This window comes from Mustelus asterias, chromosome 1, assembly GCF_964213995.1.
Source record: "Mustelus asterias chromosome 1, sMusAst1.hap1.1, whole genome shotgun sequence".
NCBI classification, from domain to species: Eukaryota; Metazoa; Chordata; class Chondrichthyes; order Carcharhiniformes; family Triakidae; genus Mustelus; species Mustelus asterias.
Window position 1 is genome coordinate 114,269,279 of NC_135801.1, and position 22,320 is coordinate 114,291,598.

The window sequence follows — 22,320 nt, forward strand, 5'->3', positions numbered from 1 at the left end:
TAGAAGGATTCCCAAGCTGATTATCAGCCCGTTCAACTGCACAACAAATGCTAATTCTGTGGCCAACAAGTCCTGGCGTTAGATTTGAACCCAAAGCTTCTGGTCCAGTGGTAGAACATAGAATCCCTAGAGTGCAGAAGGAGGCCATTTGGCCAATCGAGTCTGCACCGACCACAATTCCACCCAGGCCCTATCCCCGTAATCCGACATTATTTATCCTGCTGATCCCTCTGACACTAGGGTCAATTTAGCCCGGCCAATCAACCTAACCAGCACATCTTTGGACTGTGGAGGAAACCGGAGCACCTGGAGGAAACACACGCAGACACGAGGAGAATGTGCAAACTCCACACAGACAGTGACCCAAGGCTGGAACTGAACCTGGGTCCCTGGCGCTGTGAGCCAGCAGTGCTAACCACTTGTGGTAGGAGCATTACCACTGTGCCACAAGGCGGCTTCCTGTTTATTTGAAAAAAGTGTAATGCGTGGACATATTCCTTTTGTATGCAAAGGACAGGGCCCTGTGTGTGTGACTATGTGGCTTCCAACGAGCAAAAACATTGCGAGCTGGCGAATAATCTTAAATTGGTTTTCAGTGTAATTCTGAGCAAAATCAGGATTGTTTCACAAGTGTTGTCCAATTGCGGAATTACATCTAATGTTGGACACTAAGGATGGAATTTTACGACCTCATCGCACCAGTTTTGTGGTGAACAAAGGTGTAATATTGAGTGCGATGCGACTAGTGGGAATGGTGCCTGTTTTCGCGCCCATTCCCATTTTACCAAAAAGAAAATCGGTACCCAAAACAGGTTAAACGTCAATTTGCATTTTATTGCATTCATCACGATGTCATTAGCGAGTTTCACTCCCAATCGTCCCAGCTCACCTGCCTTAACCACCTTGTTCGCTGCAGCTGGATTGGTCAGGAAAACACCTCCTCGACCAAAAGTAGGATTCTGGCACTTCAGCAGAGAGGGTGAATGAGGAGGAAAGTCTCCATGTTCAAACTGCTCCGTGCTGCTCAGAGAGGCTTGTTTCGTGGTGGCCATGTTGCATTTTGGGTTGGGGGGGTGGCCTGCGAGTGTATGGGGTGGGGGGAGGGGACTGTTGTTGCTCACGGGGTCCAACCTCAGACTCTCAGCATGGACCTGGCTCAGAATGCTGACCTCAGGTCTTAGCGCTGACTCTGGGTCCTTGCGCAGTTGCACTGTTGCTGGTGGGGGATGGGCTGGAAACTCTCTGAAGTGGCAGCGCTGCAGCCTCAGGATCTGTCAGGCAGCACTGTCTGTGGCCACTACTGCATGGGTTTGAGTAGGGGAGGGGGGTGTTGCCATTCTGGGATCTGTGGGGGGGGGGGGTATGGGGAGTGTGTGTTACTGAGGGTCTGTGTGGAGGGTATGGGGAGTGTGTGATGCTGGGGGGGCTGTGAAGGGGGGGGGGCGGTATGGTGAGTGTGTGATGCTGGGGGGGCTGGGGGGGGGGGGGTTACAGGGAGTGTGTGTTGCAGGCTGGGGGTGAGCAGAGTTCTTTAGCCACTCCATTTGTCTCTCTCCTTCCCCAAATTCCCTCCCCCGCCTTTTCAGATTGACAAGATGGCTTTTGCAATGTAACCCATTGATCTTGCTGTTCTTTTGGTTGCTGCTGGGGCTGAGGAGAAGGAGTAGGAGGATGAATTGCGGGCAGAGGAGGCCCAGGCCTTAGCACTTGCAGGAGTAGCGGGAGGCAGCAGCTGGAGGCAGGATGTGGCTGCCATCACAGAAGGAAGGAGCGGAAACCCCAGCAGTTCTGCACATGAGTGTCCTTCGAGCAACTACCGGACATCACGTGGCACCAATGGCTCCGACATCAAAAGGAGACAGTGCAACACCTGTGCCATTTGTTGCAGGACCTGGCACCTCAGGGCACAGGGTGGGGGAGGTGGGGGGGGGGGGGGGAAACACCCACTCCCGGTGGCTGTGAAGGTGACGGCTGCCTTAAACTTTTACAGTAAGAAGTCTCACAACACCAGGTTAAAGTCCAACAGGTTTATTTGGTAGCAAATACCATAAGCTTTCGGAGCAATGCTCCTTCGTCAGATGGAGTGGTCTCTGTTCTCAAACAGGGCACAGACACAGAAATCAAATTACAGAATACTGATTAGAATGCAAATCTCTACAGCCAGCCAGGTCTTAAATGCACAGACAAACTTTTACACCACCGGGTCCTTCCAGACTACCAGTGAAGGGATTTGCGGCATTTCCCAATCATCTGTCCACAAGTGTGCCAAGGAGGTCACGGATGCCGTGTGCCCGGGCTGCCCAATATATTCAATTTTACCTGGACAAGGCCCAGCAGGAAGCCCGGGCTGCAGGATTCACGGCCATCGAGGGGATGCCCAATGTGCCGGGGGCTATAGACTGCACCCACGTCTCCATCAAGACCTCGGTGAAGAATCCAGGAAGGTTTGTGAACAGAAAGGTCTTCCATTCAATAAATGTGCAATTAGTGTGTGACCATTAGCCGAAAATCATGCACGTCTGCGCCAGACACCGCGGCAGTGTGCATGACAGCTTCATATTGAGTAGTTCTGATGTCCCGGAGGTCTTTGAGGAGGAGCCCAGGGTGCAGGAATGGCTTGTGGGGGGTATGGGGTACCCGCTTCAGACTTGGGTGATGACACCTGTGCGGAGGCCTGAGACTGATGTGGAGACCTGAGACAATGAGGCCCACATTGCCACTGGTCAATACTGGAGCAGTAAACAGGGCTCCTCATTGTGATGATGCCCTGGTGCAAACTAGTCTGACTCTTTCCTGAGCTCCTGCATCCTCAGTGCCTGGACCGCTCTGGCAGGGCCCTCCAATATAGCCCCCTGATATTGTCCCACATTGTGGTGATGTTCTGTGCCCTACACAACCTGGCGCAGCAGCAAGGAGACTTTTTGAAGGAGGAGGAGGACGTGGAGGCCGATCAGCCAGACATCGCTGGGGAGGAGGCTGCCCAGCAGGAGGAGGAGAAAGATGAGGAGGAGAAAGAGGAGGAGGAGGAGGAGGAGGAAGAGGAGGATGACGATGAGCAACACCACCCAGCTGCTGAGGGCTGGCAGCAGCAAGGATCAGGCATGCAAGGGAGGCCCTGATCACCATGATGGTCACTAGGGACTTGTGTTGTCACATATGGATTCCATTCCACCCCCACGGAGTCCTACAATCTCCTGCAACATTGTAACACCAGAGTGGTGGGACTGGGTAGGCTGTGTTAGCGAGTTTCTGTGGCTGGCAGGAGGGCAATGACGACTCGCTATATGCCATTTTGATGATGCCCTGGTGCAAAATAATCTGAATCCTACCTAAGCTTTGGCATCACATGGCCCTGCCAGTCCTGGAGGATCACCTGTGTTCTTGCCATGATGGTCGAGCCCTCTGCGATGGCCCTCTGAGTCGGGGGCCACCTGTCATTGGCAGCAGCAAGTGACCTCTGAGACTGGGCCACGCTATGTAGCCCCTCAGCCATGACCCTCTGCGACTGGGTTATGTTCTCAAAGGATGCAGCCATAGCCCGCTGTGTCTCAGCGCTGTCCCGCTGGGTCTCCTGCAATCTCTCGAGCTTCTCAGCCATGGGCCGCAGAATCTGGAGAAGCCTGATCAATCCCTCGGCTGTGGCCCACTGTGACTCAGCCATGGCCCTCTGGGACTCCGCCATGGTTTGCTATGACTCGACCATCACTTGGAACCTGCCATTCATGGTGAGGATCTCCTGCCCCAGACTTTCCACCACGCACGCCACCCTTGCAGTTTTGGCCTGGGAACCACATAAGACAGGCAATAGCTAGTCTGTCTGAAAGCTTTGGGACTCCTCCCAACAGCCTCGCAGTTGGTCCAGTGTGGTCGTCAGCCCCTCCTGCATTCCCTGGCTCTGTTGCTGCATTTCCAGCAGCTGAGGGAGAAGTGATCTCAGAGGCCCAGCACGTAGCCTGGGGCCACATGCCAGAGGCCTCGGACGTTCCGCCCTCCGCCCAATGTACATCAGCAGATGTGTCGTGCGCACCAGAGAGTGACCCAGATGCCTCGCCACTAACTTGACCCACCGATGTGAGAGTCTCTGGGATGGTGAATTGTGAGGTGGAAGCTGATGCAAAGCTGGTGCCGGCCTCGGAGGCCCCTTCATCTGCTTCCTCTGAGGAGTCTTCCGAGCTGTCAGGGGCAGGATGGGGGGAGCAGCAGTGGGGACCACGATGCCAGATGACCCGGGTGCGTTGGGGTCCTTTCTTGCAACACAGGACACAAGGTTAAGTGCAAAGGAGGGAGAGGAATCTGCGCTGCATGCGACTTATTTCAGATATCTCCAACAAGTGGTGCTCACTTCTATGCTCCAGCCTGACCATGCTGTCGTTAATGGTCCACATGCCCTCTTCTCCTGCAAGCTCCAGTGCCCGCTCCTAAAAGGGGGTGAGGACCCGAATCTCAGGCATACCACCCCCTGGCTTCGCCCTCTCCCGGTGATTATGGGCATTCTTCTCCTGTGGGGACGAAAGGCCATGTCAAATCTGATGGCACGAGGATTTCAGAGGGTGGCCCTTAGAGGGTAAGAGTTGTGATACTCTTGGCTTGGAAAAGGGAGGTGCATGGGGGTCAGGGGCTGAAAGCATGCAGGATGCTAGGGGTGGGGGGATCTGGGGGGTCAGATCCTACATGAGGTAAAAGGGGGAAGATGCTAGATGAGGTAAAACACTCACCCTTGTTGCCCGGATTAGGTCAGTTTCTTGAGGCAATGCTTCCCGGTTTTCCTGGCCAGTGCCACGTTTCAGGCTGCATTTTATCCCTTCCTCTGGGACAACGTCCTGCTGGGGGGCAAGAGGGTGTCCTGTCTTGCCTCCACTGCTTTCAGCAAACTGGCCAGGTCAGCATCTGAAAAACGGGGGGCTGTCTCCCTGGAGGCCATTTCTTCCTGAACTGCCTGCCTGTCTGTCCATCCTTGGGGTTTTTATGGAGCTCTCCCTTGTTAGGGCAGATCAGCTGCAGGCAGTTTGGGCAAGTCACACACCCATTAGAGCATTCCAGCAAATTTAATGCAGTTTGCCTTGTTACCATGAAGAGAATGCCAAGTTAGCACTGGCAGGTATGTCGTTGGGGGGGCGGGGGGGGGGGGGGGGGGGGGGGTGGAATTTGTGCCTCTGTGATGATCGGGAACAGGGGACAGAGAGAGTCATGTCAGTCAGGCATCGGGGCCAGGGGTGGGGGGCTATGTGCAAGGGGATCCGGCGGGGGGGGGGGGGGGGGGGGGGAGTCGGTAATGTTGGGGGGGGGGGTTCTCCAATGTCCATGGGGGGGAGGGGAGAGGGAAGGGGGAGGCTGTATCTGGCCGGGAGGGGGGAGGAGGGATCTGTCAGCAGAGCTTTTTTGTCTCTGGTTTTCCTGCGCATGTGCAGTTTGTGGCTTCGAGCTGAGCTGCTGGCTGCCCCGCCCACTGCCTCCAGTGGCTAGAAATGGTCTAGCCCATATTTTCAAAGACTACCATTGCAAAATGGGCGCGAAAACTTGGCAAAGTCGGGCGTGAGGCGATTTGCGCGATCCGCGCCTGCATCCGCGCAGATTCCCACTTTACCAAGGCCTGAAAATGGCTGTGATCGGAACCGCATTTGCATGCATTTAAATTGACTTAATGAGATGGATGCCCAATCTTACCTGCATTTCCCCCTTTACCATCGCGTTTGCTCGTCCAGATTTGGCGCGAAACAGACATGTTCAGCAAAGGAGCTTCCAACGGCTCTCTGACTCAGATCAGTGGTGGGGGGAGGAGGCCAGATGGTTCTCTGGTAGGGGATGGGGGAGGAGGAGGGAGGGCCCGATCATTCTCTGGTTGGGGGGGGGGGGGAGGGCCAGATTGCTCTCCAGTGGGGTGGGGGGGGGGGGGGGGAGGGAGGGCCAGTTTGCTCTCTGGTGGGGGGGGGGGGGTCCAGATCACTCTCTGGTCGGGGGGTGGGGGAGGGCCAGATCGCTCTCGGTGAGAGGGGGGGAGGAGGAGTCGGCCAGATGGATCTCTGGTGAGGGGGGAAGGGGGGGAGAAGAGGAGGAGACCAGATCATTCCCTGGTGAGGAGGAGGGAGGTCTAATCAGTCTCTGGTTGAGTGGAGGGGGGGAGGGAGGCAGGCCAGATGGATCTCTGGAGGAGGGGGAGGGGTGGGCAGCAGGAGTGGGGGTGTCCGCTGCCACTCTGCGGGCGAATGGTGAGGGGGAAGGGGGCAGGGGGTTGCGATCGGTCTGGGTAGCGGGGTGGTGGGTGGACAAGGGGGACAGTTACGTTGTGGGGGCCATTGCTCCTGCCTTTTGCTCCCGGGACACTTTATCCGCTTTTTGAGGCCCTGGAGTGATGGAGTGTTTTCCATTTTTTTTTCACCGTGCATGCGTGGTTGAGGCTCCGATTGGAGCTGCAGCGTTTCGGGCGCGATAAGCCCCGCCCACAGCATGGTTTAGATTTGTGACTGTTTTTGTCAAGCTAAGTGTGTATGGGGGCGCCTGAGAACAGGTTTCCAAGTCGAATCTGAATCATGCCCAGGTTCAACACTTAGAATCAAAATGGTAAAATCACCCCCTAAGTGTATAAAATTAGGAGTGAAAACATGCCCGAAAAACGAATCAGCAACTCTCCTGTTTTCACGCTAGCTGGACACTTAGAAAAAATCTCGTAAAATTCCACCTATTGTGTTCAAATTGCAAGAATGAGCTGGGTGCGTACGATCAGTCCTGTGCCTGTTGGGAACATCTGTCAGGATGCTGCCGTCAAGCCAAAAAGTCATTCTGCCTATCTCACTCATGAGTAATGTGGTAGATGAATTTCAGTTCCCAAGTGATGCTAAGTATATAGGTCATATATCCTAATGACTGGTGGATCTTGTCAAACACCTTGCTCGCAGCAGGCCATATCAACCAGCTCATGCTGGCAAACCTCAAAACATAGGGTGGAATTTTCCATTCTCTGCACAGGGTGCTGCCTGAGGCATGTAGCACACCAGCTGCACAGCCAGATTCTCCCTCCAGATAATCCACACACTGCAGAAAAAAGCACGCTGGGAGGGCGGGGCTGGAATAAATTTACAGACGGGAATTCCAAGATCGGAAAAGATGCCCAATCTTCAATATAGAACACAATGGAGACCACCCCTCCATGGACGTGAAGGACCCCTCCCCACATGCAGAAGGAGGACCCCGCCCCACATGCTGAAGATGAACTGCCCCTCCCCCACACACATGCAAGGGGAACCTGTCCCCCCAATGGAGCTCCCCAGAGGGCCCCCTGGTACAGTGTTCCCTTTACTGTTAGTATTTCTTGTCAGCTGCCCTGAAAAACTTCAATAGCATGTTTCCTCTTTTCAGCAATACCCACATTCTGCATTACCAAATGCTTACTTGTTTAAGTTAAAGGATTAAAAGGCTGCCTGCAATTATAACTGAAATGTAACAAAAAAATAGAGGTCTATAATTACTGGATAGTTTTAAAATGTTGCTCTTTTATTACAAAGAATGTACCGTAGGCACAGATTCATTGGAGAAGTAAAAGAGTTCTCTCTTTGCTTTAATGAAGTGTGAAGTAGTGGAAATGTACAGCCATTTGTGTCCAAAACAAACGGAGCACTTGGGACAGTACAACAGGAATCTTTCAAATTGACATTAATACAAATGGATAATGATTCTTGCTTTTTGAACAATACAAGTGCTTTAAGCATTGATGTTTTAAACGGCGGAGACTGTATTGGCAAATACGGTATAATTTTGTGGATGGTAGGGTTCCAAAGGGACAATAACCACATGATCAATTTTTGGTGGTGATAGTTGAGGGGAAAATATTGGCTAGGACAATGGGTGAGCTCGCTGTTGTTATTCAAGTAGTGCAATAGGATCCTTCACTTTCATCCGAGCTGGCAGACAGGGACTCAGTTTAATGTTTCATCCAAAAGACATGACCTCCAACAGTGCAACTCTCCCTTTCTTAGATATATTGGGTCTGCAATGGATAATCTTGTAGGCTCAGGGCCACAGGCCACTTCAATACGAGATTCCACGTCCCCCATAATTAAGGGTAAATGTTTAATGTCCAATATCTAGTATACACAATAAATAATATAGAACATAGAACATAGAACATTACAGCGCAGAACAGGCCCTTCGGCCCACGATGTTGCACCGACCAGTTAAAAAAAAACTGTGACCCTCCAACCTAAACCAATTTCTTTTCGTCCATGAACCTATCTACGGATCTCTTAAACGCCCCCAAACTAGGCGCATTTACTACTGATGCTGGCAGGGCATTCCAATCCCTCACCACCCTCTGGGTAAAGAACCTACCCCTGACATCGGTTCTATAACTACCCCCCCTCAATTTAAAGCCATGCCCCCTCGTGCTGGATTTCTCCATCAGAGGAAAAAGGCTATCACTATCCACCCTATCTAAACCTCTAATCATCTTATATGTTTCAATAAGATCCCCTCTTAGCCGCCGCCTTTCCAGCGAAAACAATCCCAAATCCCTCAGCCTCTCCTCATAGGATCTCCCCTCCATACCAGGCAACATCCTGGTAAACCTCCTCTGCACCCTCTCCAAAGCCTCCACATCCTTCCTGTAATGTGGGGACCAGAACTGCACACAGTACTCCAAGTGCGGCCGCACCAGAGTTGTGTACAGTTGCAACATAACGCTACGACTCCTAAATTCAATCCCCCTACTAATAAACGCCAAGACACCATATGCCTTCTTAACAACCTTATCTACTTGATTCCCAACTTTCAGGGATCTATGCACACATACACCTAGATCCCTCTGCTCCTCCACACTATTCAAAGTCCTCCCGTTAGCCCTATACTCAACACATCTGTTATTCCTACCAAAGTGAATTACCTCACACTTCTCCGCATTAAACTCCATCCGCCACCTCTCGGCCCAACTTTGCAACCTGTCTAAGTCTTCCTGCAAACTACGACACCCTTCCTCACTGTCTACCACACCACCGACTTTGGTGTCATCAGCAAATTTGCTAATCCACCCAACTATACCCTCATCCAGATCATTAATAAATATTACAAACAGCAGTGGCCCCAAAACAGATCCCTGAGGTACACCACTTGTAACCGCACTCCATGATGAATATGATTCACGGTGGCACAGTGGTTAGCACTGCTGCCTCACAGCGCCAGGGACCCGGGTTTGATTCCCAGCTTGGGTCACTGTGGAGTTTGCATGTTCTCCCCGTGTGCATGGGTTTCCTCCGGGTGCTCCGGTTTCCTCCCACATTCTGAAAAATGTACATTCCGACCAGGCGCTGGAATGTGGCGACTAGGGGAATTTCACAGTAACTTCATTGCAGTGTTAATGTCAGCCTTACTTGTGACTAATAAATAAACTTTACTTTATACAAAGTGAGCTCACTTGGACGCTAATGGCAGTAGGAGTATCAGGGAAATATTGGTGTCATGAAAATATTAGGGAAACCCAAGAAATTAGAATATTTTCTGCCGATGATGTTCTGGTTATATATTTTAGAATTGTGGGAATATGTGAGATAATTAAGACAGGGACAGACTTACTGTGCACTTGATATGTTGATGAACTGAACAACATTACAAACAGATATTTACCGAAGGCAGGTTAGTAACAAGAGGGGACAGAATGTGAATAGATTTGACGAGGTTGTTAAGGGTTCAAAGGAAGAGATACATAGCAGTGAAAGAGAGGTGTGAAGAAGTGATGCAAAAAGTGAGTCAACTTTACTTTCAAACTTTAAAAGTTACAATCAAGAGATGAAAGTAATGACATTTAGGGGAGTGCAGTTCTAAAGGGGTTAGGTCAAATAAGTGAAAGATCAAAAGAAAAATGTATTTAAGGGTATTTTTGAAAACTGTTCAGGGAATTGTTTTTGTTTAGAACTGAGCCAACAGCAAGAACAGTCTGTTTAACTCCAAGCAGAGTGTCTATGAAGAAAGCCTTTTCACAAAACAAGCTGCTGGTTTACCTCAGAAGCAACACAAAAGAGACGTAACCGTATTGTATGGTAACAGTTACCGGATTTTTATACTTCTTAAAATCTATAAGCTGTGGTGAGCATTTTGGGGAGAATTAGCTTTGAAGGTCGTTAAACTAAGGTTGTTTGGAATTGTTTAAAGTAGTGATATTGTGTAAAGCCATTATCTTAGTTAACTGTAGTTCTACTTTACTCGATTGTTGTTTTATTCTATTCCTTTATAAACATTTATTTTTATTAAAATCAACACAAAACATCTGGAACATCATTCTCTGGATTTCAAACTTTTCATCATACAGTACCAAATTTCAAATATGCAGCTGAGGGCAGTTGTTTCAGATTCTCTACTGGGATTTGAATAACTCAACATTCATCATCAGCTGTGTCTTTAACAGGAGACAGAACAGTTTGAAGCCCATGCACAGGCCTCCAGATACTGGCAGCCAGGAGTAGCTCATTATTTCTGAAGGTATGGGTGCCGAGGCATGGTACATTGGGGAAACCATGCAGACACTACGACAACGGATGAACGAACACCGCTCGACAATCACCAGGCAAGACTGTTCTCTTCCTGTGGGGGAGCACTTCAGCAGTCACGGGCATTCAGCCTTGGATCTTCAGGTAAGCGTTCTCCAAGGCGGCCTTCACGACACACGACAGCGTAGAGTCGCTGAGCAGAAACTGATAGCCAAGTTCCGCACACATGAGGACGGCCTAAACCGGGATGTTGGATTTATGTCACATTATCAGTAACCCCCGCAGCTTGCCTCCTGGGCTTGCAGAATCTCACTAGCTGTTCTGTCTGGAGACAATACACATCTCTTTAACCTGTGTTTAATGCTCCCTCCACCCACATTGTCTGTACCTTTAAGATCTGGCTGGTTGTAGGGATTCGCATTCTAATCAGTATTCTGCAACTTGATTTTGTGTCTGTTTGCGAGCACATTTCCACTCCATCTGACGAAGGAGCAGCACTCTAAAAGCTTATGGTATTTGCTACCAAATAAACCTGTTGGACTTTAACCTGGTGTTGTGAGACTTCTTACTGTGTTCACCCCAGTCCAACGCCGGCATCTCCACATCATTGCTGCCATTAGACCAGGCATCTCACTGATCAGTAGAGAAAGAACTTTTAACGGATGGAGGTGACTTGGTGTCTTTCAGGATAGCAGCATAAAGCAGGCTACTGGCCTTACCCCTCAAGGCACCACATCAGTGGCACATGAGAAAACACCAGGCCGCAAATGCAAAACATTCAGGGATACAGCCTAAAGTGGCCCTGTCTTAAGAGCCAATATGTCAGGAGAAGAGAAACGCCGTAGTCCTGTGACCTTTTTTTTAGAACCCAATCACCTCCCATGATATTGCCCTCACATTGTATCCAGGAGAAGCACAGAAAGAGGAAAAAGGCGTGTGTGGCCATCTGGAGCAAGTAAGGTGCTGGGAAAAAATAGGTTGGATTATGTTCACTATGAATTTTATTTAATAAAAGCAGATGCATATTTATAACATGCACTGTTATTTGTGGAGTTTAGAGTTATATTGGAACAGGTGTACTATTTTGTGATGATTTATTTAACTAGGTAAATGCTATTATAAGGGAAAAGAGGTGTGAGGTGTTAATATGTTTTAGGAAGGTAACAGATTGAAGGATTAGTAATTTATTTGAAGATGGAAAAAAAACATTTAAGACTGTGATGACGAAGATGGATTGTGTTAAACAGAAGGTTTCAGGGATCGGTTGTGTTCTGGTGCATTTTGCAGCAGTCAAATGCATATATCTTACTCCATCCTAACTGATATTTCAGAGATTCTTCATGGCTGTCTGCAATGGCCTGATGACAGAAAAATTGAGTGAATTTGTCATCTTCAGACAGAGTGGGAGGGCATATAACTGCAAGCGGCAAAGCTCTTCTATTGACTATTTGGTGAAGCACACTCCTCTAATCGACATCTCCTCATTAAGGTACTCGTAGGAGTCTGAAAGTGAACAGACTAAAAATAAATCAGGAGCACATGCATTAGGTTTCTCAACCACCCCAGCCCCTTGACGTTCAACAGTATTACCATTGCTGAATCTTCACCCTAACTTCCTAGAGTCACCATTGAACAGAAACTTTACTGGACAAGTCACATAAATACAGCAGCTACATGAGCAACACAGATGCCAAGTATTCTGCAGCAAGTAACTCACCCTTAACTCCCTGAAGCCTGTTCACCATCTACAAGGCACAAGTCAGGAGTGTGATGGAATACTCTCCATTTGCTTGGATGACTGCAGCACCAACAAAACTCAAGTAACTCAATACCATCCCAAACCAAAGCAACCCATTGGCACCCCATCTGCATTCACCCTCTCCACACCGCTGCAGCAATGACTACCATCTCCAAGAACTGCTGCAGCAACTCTTCAAAGCTTCTCTGATAGTATCTCCTCAACACTTGACATCTATGATCAGAAGAAAAAGGGCAACAAGTGCATGGGAACATCAGCACCTGCAAGACATGTACCATACTGCCTCCGAAATACACTCTGTCCCTTCATTGCAGCTGGGTCATCTTGGAACCCTCTCCCTAACAGCACTGTGGGTATACCTACTCTATGGGAACTGCAGTGCTTAAGAAAGCAGCTTACCCGCATGTCTCAAGAGCAGTTTGAGATGGATAATAAATGCTGCTAACACTGCGTGAAGGAATAAAAATGCCACCAGGAATGGGTATTTCCTGCATGATGTTTGATAATCAGGCAAGCTTTTGTCTTAATAATAAAATAATACAAGAATCAGTGGGAAGCTCATTAAAGTCCTGTGAAAAATTGTGTGGGTTTAGTTAGCTTACATCCAGCAGTAATGTGAGGTGATTCATTTTGGTAGGACAAATTTAAATGTGGATTACAGGGTCAAAGGTAGGGTTCTGAAGACTGTGGAGGAACAGAGAGATCTTGGGGTCCATATCCACAGATCTCTAAAGGTTGCCAGTCAAGTGGATAGAGCTGTGAAGAAGGCCTATAGTGTGTTAGCTTTTATTAACAGGGGGTTGGAGTTTAAGAGCCGTGGGGTTATGCTGCAACTGTACAGGACCTTGGTGAGACCACATTTGGAATATTGTGTGCAGTTCTGGTCACCTCACTATAGGAAGGATGTGGAAGCGCTGGAAGGAGTGCAGAGGAGATTTACCAGGATGCTGCCTGGTTTGGAGGGTAGGTCATATGAGGAAAGGTTGAGGGAGCTAGGGCTGTTCTCTCTGGAGCGGAGGAGGCTGAGGGGAGACTTAATAGAGGTGTATAAAATGATGAAGGGGATAGATAGAGTGAACGTTCAAAGACTATTTCCTCGGGTGGATGGAGCTATTACAAGGGGGCATAACTATAGGGTTCGTGGTGGGAGATACAGGACGGATATCAGAGGTAGGTTCTTTACGCAGAGAGTGGTTGGGGTGTGGAATGGACTGCCTGCAGTGATAGTGGAGTCAGACACTTTAGAAACATTTAAGCGGTTATTGGATAGGCACATGGAGCACACCAGGATGATAGGGAGTGGGATAGCTTGATCTTGGTTTCAGATAAAGCTCGGCACAACATCGTGGGCCGAAGGGCCTGTTCTGTGCTGTACTGTTCTATGTTCTATGTTAATGCTCAACATGCTTGAGGATCACCTTGCAGGTTAAAATTACACCCCACCATACTTCAATGGATTCCTTAGCTATTTGATTTAGAGTTTCAAGCTTTGTTTTATTATTCTTTCACGTGGTGTTCCCATGTCTTTCTAGGTGGCAGAGGTCACGGGCTTGGAAGGTGCTACCTAAGGAACCTTGGTGTGTGGCTGCATATAGCGTCACGTTTCTGCACATGTTGACATACGATAGATCAAAAAGTGAGACGCTTTAAACCATAGATGATTTAATTTAGTTTGCACTTACTATGAATGTTATTTATAGCTGTTAAAGGTACAGTTTTTGTAATCTACTTTAATAATGGAGCTGAATATGTGCCTAGTCTCAGTTAGTGGCATCACCAAAGTAGACTTGGCTGATTTGCTAAGTCTGGGAGGGGGTCTAAGTAAATCTGATCAGCTTACTTTGGCGTTGTCAGTAAATGCATAAGAAACCCACATTGCAAGCTAATGGCACAATCACAATACAACTGGGCACATGTTTATCTGCATGTTATGTCACTGGCAGGGAATGTAGATTTATCCTAAGCAGTACAACCATACTCACAGATAGTTGCTTTGCTCTGCATGTTATTAAGAGACATTGTATGCCTTTCTACATGATTATTTTAAGGGAAAAAGCCTACAGTAAGGTAACCTTGGGGTTATGAAGAGCTAATTAAACATGATAAAATTCTTCATAAAAGTGAGCAATAACTAGTCAGTGTTGATTATGTAAACATTTTCCACAGGAGCTAGTCTGAACAATTTCCTTAATTTTGTCTGGTGTTCCACTTATGCATCGAGCCTGGATTGGGAGAGTATGAATATTGTCATCAAAAACAATCGTTCAACTTTCAAGCTCAGTTATGATTGGCAAGTGTGCTGGTGCTGAGAAATGTATTTTTTAAACTTTAGTTATCCTGTATGAAGCGGCAAACATTCCCAAAACCGACAGTGTACTGGTCTGGTATGGTCAAACTATCTCAGAGAAGTATCCTCTACTACATCTGAATGACCTTCTGTGGTTCTTTGTTTTATCTGGCACAGATTAATACCAAGGATAAATTATTGGTGGCACGATGGCACAGTGGTTAGCTCTGCCACCGTGCTGCACAGTACCAGGGACCCGGGTTCAATTCCAGCCTTGGGTGACTGTGTGGAGCTTTTACATTCTTCCCGTGTCTGCGTGGGTTTCGTCCGGGTGCTCCGGTTTCCTTCCACAGTCCAAAGATGTGCACGTTAAGTGGATTGGCCATGCTAAATGGCCCCTTAATGTCAGGGGGATCAGCAGGGTAAATACGTGGGGTTGTGGGTGGTGCAGGCTCGATGGGCCGAATGGCCTCTTTCTGCACTGTAAGGATTCTATGATTCTAATTTTTGCTGGGTGCGAGGATCCTAGGTGAAATAAAGTGAGACAAATTTCAACTCAGTTCTTGATGGGGAAGAGCTCTCAGTGTAAACGTGGCAGGGAGATTACTTAGAGGTCACAAGGTTAGATAATCCAGACAAAGAAAATTCATAATGTTGCCATAATTTTATCAACGCTGCCTCCAATCCCCCACCGGTAAAATAGGGTCTGGTGAGAAGTTAGATTCTCAAAAATACTGATGCATTTCTGCAACTGGCCACTGTCACCATGGTTGAGGAGGTTTACTCTGCACCTGTCTTATGGTAGATATAACCTGGGAGTGCTTCTTCCAGATAATGGCAAATGTTTCAATTTGAAGTAGTGACATCTTTTACCCTGAAAAGTGAAAAAGCTTCACCAAACATTAGCCACGTAAAAGGAACCATTCAATTAAATTCAATATCCTTACCTGGTGGGTGTTGTCACTGGGGCTGTATAATGTCTTGAACTGCCTCAGGTGCACCCGTGCTCTTGCTATCCCCTGAAGCGACTCAAATATTTGCTCCACAACACCAGTGGCTTTGTCAAATGTTAGTTCAGCTGCTGAAGAACAACCTGAAATAAAATTAATTTTATATCATTCAATAATTCGAGACCTGTGAATCCCTACAGCATGAACTCTCTTTCAGATTTCACAGTATTTGTGCTATAGGATTGTAACAAAAAGCCCTCCAACCACTCAATTTGCAAGTGTAAGATAGAATGGAATCCACCACAAATCCCAAGATTTAATTGCTGTTCAGTGTGTATAATCTCATTTGGGATGACAGGTTTTACAGCTTAGTGCTGGGAAACTTCTTTGGCCATAGGTGTGGCAGAGGTGGGATGTGGGAAACGTATGAAGGTTTATAGCCTCCATTGCCTTTAAACTTTCTCTCTCCCAAAATACCTGAACACCTGCAACACGATTATATCCCAGCCCCTCCTCCTGGATTCAGGCATCTTTCTCCCCCAATCATCTTGATGGTCAAACCCTCCTTTCCAGTGTTTCCACTTGGCAATTGCTGTTCTGTGAACTCCATGCCAATGACTCCAAATCACTGCACTCCTTTGCCTAGCCGAATACCCAATGCTGCCAGAACCCAGTACGCCAAATTTGTTCCCAAACTCCTGTATCCAGCACCATTACTTTCAGACCCTCTTTCACAGAGTCAAACCATCCTGGATCCGCTCCAAATGCTCCAACACCAGCACTGTATCATCTCTCAAGTATTTTTGCACCAGTGAAACCCTTAGCATGACCTCCATCATACAACTCTCAAACCTTGGAGAGACTGTACCATTCCGAGGATGAAGGAACCTCTTCCCAACAGTCCCACTCCCTAACACTTTATATTTCTGGCTCCAAAACCTTTTGATCCCCTTCTGGACATTATTAAATCACACAATCACCCCTTCTAAAGATCTTCCATCTATCCAAGCACCTGGAGCATTTGTCCTACCATTCATCTCTGGATCCCGAACTTTCACAAAAAAGATAAATTCTCATCAATTTACCTTTGATAAGGTAAATTGATGGGAATTTACCCATCAATTTACACACAAGTAAACAAACAAACATATAAAAAATCCCAAATGATTTACACAGTCAATGAAGTCATTTTAAAGTAGTTTTAAAGAACTAACTTTACAGTGTTATAATGTAGGAAATGGGGCAGCCAATTTATGTTTGTGTGAAGTTGATTAGGACACTGCTGGGCTAACTCCAATGTTCCTCTTCCATTGCCAACAACAGTTATCCATACTCCATCCCTCAGTGATACTGTCCATACAGCAACTCAGCTCTTCTTGGAGCCTTCACAACACATGATAACGCAGAATCGAGCAAAAACTGATCGCCAAGTTCCACACACATGAGGACAGCTTCAACCAGGATCTTGGGTTCATGTCACACTTTCTGTAACCCCCACTACTTGCCTGGGCTTGCAAAATCTCACTAACTGTCCTGGCTTGAGACAATTCACACCTCCTTAACCTGTACTTAACCCTGTCTCCACTTGCATTGTCAGCACCTGTAAAGACTTGATTACCTGTGAAGACTCACATTCCAACCATTATCTTGGAAATTGAGTCCGTGTCTATATATGCCCTGTTTGTCAACCCAACTCTTCACTCACCTGATGAAGGAGCAACGCTCCGAAAGCTTGTGCTACCAAATAAACCTATTGGACTTTAACCTGGTGTTGTGAGACTTCTTACTGTGCCTACTTCTTGGAGAATTTATGGGCCCAAACGTTAAAATGAACAGAACTAACATCAGTCTGTGATTAATTGATCTCATAATTTCAAAAGTGTCTGTTAGTGTGCTTAAGCACACTTATCACTGTTACTGCCAAACCATTGTTTGGTTCCCTTCACTAAGATGATTCCTTATAGCCATTTAAAATTTGAAAGTGAAAGAGCAGCGATGCCACCGCTGGCTTCACTGTTCCTGGGCTAGGAAGTGAGAAAATAAAGCCAGAGTTCCTGCTCAAGATTGCTAACCAGTATTCCCTAAAGGAAAGGGAGTTGTGCGGTTGAGCTGAGAATAGGATCCAGCTCATCTTTTGAGAAAAAATCAAGAAGAAATGGAACTGAGGAACGCAGCACTGTGGGATTTGACTTGCCTTAGCAAACATGCTGGGTTCCAGAATAACCTCTTTCTGGGTTGCAAACTTTTTTTTTTAGTTCTATGATAGTGACAGGAAGATTCCTTGTTAACAATGATGAATGTCACTGAAGTTACACACAGCAAGAACAAAAGCAATAAAGAATTTGCTCCACACTTGAGGAGAAGTAAACATAAATGGGTAACAGACATTCTCAAAGTGTACATCACTAAATGTAACTTACAGAATGTGATAACATTAAATCTAATTTAAGGTTACCATCGTAAACTCCAAACGATTATGTGGAATTGCATAAAATAATAGAGCAAGCAACATGTCTTCCATTTACTGAACTACGACTCTTCAGATGCTTTTATAATAGTGCTTAGTTAGTTCAGATTGTGGAATGCCAGTGGGAATGCAATTTTTCAGTAAGGATAAGGATCTTCAGGAGCCACTCTGCAAACCAAACTAAACAACTGGCAATGTAAAAGTACCTTTAGACAGCTGCTGTCGCTTTACATCACATTTCACCACATGCTTCACATCTGCCATTCGTGTTATCGTTGCCTAGATTTGCAAATGGGGGCTGGTTTGTGGAGCCTGTCTGCAGTTACTATCATCATTATGCCATTGAGGCATTGAAGAGTTAGTTGTTCTGAAAAGTACTAAATATTTAAACAGTCAGCAGGTAGACATACCTGGTAAGCTGTCTTGTGACTGACTGGGTTAATGAGCATCCATGCTGAGCACTTGACATTCAGTTGAATGATAGATGATACTTAAAAGCACTTTCAAATTAATTTCTCGAGCCCAGAATCAGATTAATGGAATCACAATGCATTCTTAAAATACCATTCAGCCTTGTATCACTCAAGTGTTGGGAACCTCCCTTTGTTACTCCATAATGCACTTGTCAAGAGAGCTTCATTTTTGAAATTACATTTCTAGTTAATACCTCAGTGAAAGTGGATAATATTACTTATGAAAAGCAGCAATTGACTGAGATGACAAATAATTGGATTACAATTGCAGTGACAGCCCTTGTATAATAGAAACAGTTCTGACATTTCTTGGTATTTCAAGCTGAAATCAGAATGGTTTGCTTACATTCTACTGTCTGTAAGGCAGCAACATGTTATATATATACTATACATTTACCATATATATATTTCCACCTCTGCAAAGTTGCTCCTCTCTCCCCAGCTTCATCCTACCCAACGACGTCAACTGTCGTTGATGCCTCAAGACTCGAGTATTCCAATGCTCTCCTGACCAATCTCTCATCCTCCATAAGCTTAAACTCCAAACACTCTGTTCATATCCTAACTACAGTAAAGCCCAGCCCTGTTGAGGAGGGAAACATGATGGCTAGGCTCACTTAATCATGGGAGAAGTCACACATCAGTGTCCTAACCCTCTCACAATTACGCTGGAGATGGGAACAGGCCCATTGGGGAAACTTGACAGCTCACAGCGGGTTGTCAATTAGGCTCATTGTTGAGCCATTTGACACCAATTATCCCCGAGTGGCAGGGATAATTGCAAATGCAAGTGCAAGGCTCTCCTGTGCTTCCAGACAGTTGCCCGTCAAATCCGGGAGTCTTTCTTTCAAAGGCACAGTATCAATTTAGGAACCCAGCATGGCCACTGAAAGCCATACCCTGGCACCCGCTTTCACAGCCCCTCACTGCGATGCAGTGGCACTGATTGTAATGGAGCACTGTTGGCCTCTGATTGGCAGCAGCTCTCATTGTGTGGGATTTGCATTTCCGTGGGTCCTCTATCCCAGGGAAGGATTCATTCCTCATTTTGCATTTCCTCCTGCCTCCAAGTGCCATTCTGTGTCTTGTTCTCATGCTTTTGCTTTCAGACAGTGCTGAACTTTTTTCTATTAACATATTCTGCCATTTTGCTGTCAGACTGTGCTTACCTTTATTCTGCCATTAGCACCTACTCCTTTAGTCATTAATTCTATCATTACCACTCCTTTTGCCTCATGTTCCATGACATTTTTATCATTTAATCTTTCCTGCCTTCTAACCTATCCCTGACTTTTTACTTCAGCTGCCCCTTCCCTCTTTGTCAATAGCATCAAATTCATCATGTTCAGTACTCTTCAGTTCTGAAGAAGAGCCATATTGGACTCAAAATGCTAACTCTGTTTTTCTCTCCACAGATGCTGCCAGACCCAGAGTTTTTCAGTATTTTCTGTTTTTATTTCAAATTTCTAGCATCTGCAATGTTTTGCTATTATATCAGGTTGGATAATTTGTTACTTGCACAATGGTCATGGGCATCTTTTATCTTCCCCTGTTTTTCAAGTAATGCAATTTGTACTCCCAGGAGCATTGATGAATGATGACTGGGGAGGTTGTCTGCTGCATAGTAAATCCACATTGATTCCGCAGTGTGATGAAATGTATAAGTTCAGGATGGGTATACATCTTTGGTTCCAACTGTGCCACATAGCCTGTTGACTGATGACCTGTATTGCAGTTAGGTGATCTTCTCCCAATGGGGTTTCTAATGGTGCTCTTTGTGGTCTGTGGTATTTTTCATTGTCTTGTCAATATCATGGATACTAACCAAGGACATGTCCTTGTATGCGGTAGGCCTGTGATCACTGGACCTATAGTGTCAACGACATAAAATATCTGAGGTCGCCAGGGTGAGTTGTTGTAGTGGCACTTGGATCCCAGGGACGGAATCTCCAAGCCATTGTATGTGATAAGTTTGGCATTGGTTGGCATCATTTGCCACTTCTGTGGGTACATACATTTCAGTATAGGAAGTGGAAGGATGTTTGCATCTGCAAATGGTTCGATGCCAATCTTTGTCTCATTATGCTCCCGTGAATCACCTTGAAACATTTTACTATGTTAAATGCAAGTTGGGTTTTTATTCAGTTCATTATTATTTTTGCCTCAGAAGGACAAAAATGACTTGTGGGAAATGTAAAGAAATGGTATAGTTCAGAAACTTAGCATAAGACATGGGTGGAATTTTCCCGTTCCGCCCACCACGGGAATTGTAACGGGCAGGACAGGACCATGCAAAGGTCCATTGACCTCGGGCGGGATTTTCCAGTCTTGGGGCGAGCACGGCCGGGAAATCCCACCCAACATTGGAGTGTAGAGGAAACTACACTACATTCAAATATTCTTCACCTCAGCAAAGTTCCTAAAATGATGAGTTTGTTTTATCAGCTTAAAACATCACAATCAATGATAAAGTTCTTAATGTTGATGCCCATGATGCAGCCAAACTAAAACCAACTGAACAATATTAAAATCCCTTTAATGTTGGTGAAGATTATACTAATTACTGAAGAAACAAAAGCAAGTTTTAGCTTGTTGTTTTTCCAGATGATCATGATGCAACTTCCATTGTCTATTAGCCCTCAGAATGAATTTGAATAAATAGCTCAGTTAAACTGTGGTAAATTAAATTGTATGAAGTTTAAAAACTGTGCAGTAATGGGTTTGATTTTTCTGAGTCTTTTCAATTCACTGCTCTTAGAAATGCCACAAAGAAATAATTAGTAATTCGGCAATTTAGTTACCCTACCACAGAGGTTAAACGTTCCTCAAACATTTACAATCACCTAGTTCAAATACTCATTTAGATTAAATAAAGTAACTGTCAGGCTTTGAAAATGTGTTCACTCAAAACAAACAGACTGTCTAAAAAGAAATTTGGATTTTGAACATGTGCTGTAGGCATGTTCAATTAAAAAACTTAAAAGGAGATGGAAAATCTAGGTGGGCCATTTATCTATGCATGATAAAAGTTACCCACATATACACTTATATAAAAAATGCAGCAAATAAAAGACACCCTTTGTTGCAGGTGCAAAACAATCTTAAAATATTGGGTATTTCTAACTTCCAATTTGAAAGTGACTGATTCCAAACAGTGAAATCCCTGACCAAATAACAATTAAACCTCTGCTTACTTAATAATTAGGTTTTGTGACTTTAAGGAGAGAACTTCACATTAGCAAAATAATACATTGCACGTAGCAAGATAGAACACTCCTCTGCTTACAAAGTACTCTATATTTGATTTGCCATTAACAATACCATGGGAGATATCCTAGTAACATATATTTAAAAATTACAAATATCACATTCAAATTTGTGTCAGATTTAAAAAAAATTATAAACCAGAAAATGCAAGCATTTGGAATGTATAGTGAAACTCTTGGGATTATAGAGTGGGATTTTCCCACCCTTCCCACTGACGGGATCTTATGGTTCCACTGATGGCGCGCCCCCACAGTGGGTTTCCCGGGGGAAAGGTTTGGGAGGGGGGGGTGGATTCAATAGGAAATTCCATTGACAGCAGTGGAACCAGAAGATCCCGCCACTGGCCAACGACGGGTCACCTCCCGCCTCTGAGAAACACGCCGTGGGGGGGCGGAGTCTCACTAGCCTCTACTTTGACCTTACCAATCACATGTTTACAAAGATGAGAAACAAATCCAGGATTCTGACATGGCGTAAGAAAACTCTGAATGAACGAACCTACTGCTTAACTGAAATTAGACTTTGTGGTGTTAAACAGATACAGTTTCTATATAGCAGAATATACTGTGCAATGTTTCCATCCTTGTAGAGCAGCTCATGATCCAATTTATTATAAGTCATGGAAGATTATAAATGCAGGACTCCATA

The 22,320-nt window shown here is 46.0% G+C and overlaps 1 protein-coding gene across 1 annotated transcript in view; it reads right to left on the bottom strand.

Annotated features, from left to right (window-relative positions):
* The window catches only part of scfd2 (sec1 family domain containing 2), a 278,578-nt gene that overhangs the window by 37,028 nt on the left and 219,230 nt on the right, over nucleotides 1-22,320 (bottom strand). The window contains exon 6 of the mRNA XM_078217208.1: nucleotides 15,463-15,608. Coding sequence (XP_078073334.1) covers nucleotides 15,463-15,608 — 146 coding nt within the window. The remainder of the gene's footprint in view (nucleotides 1-15,462; nucleotides 15,609-22,320) is intronic.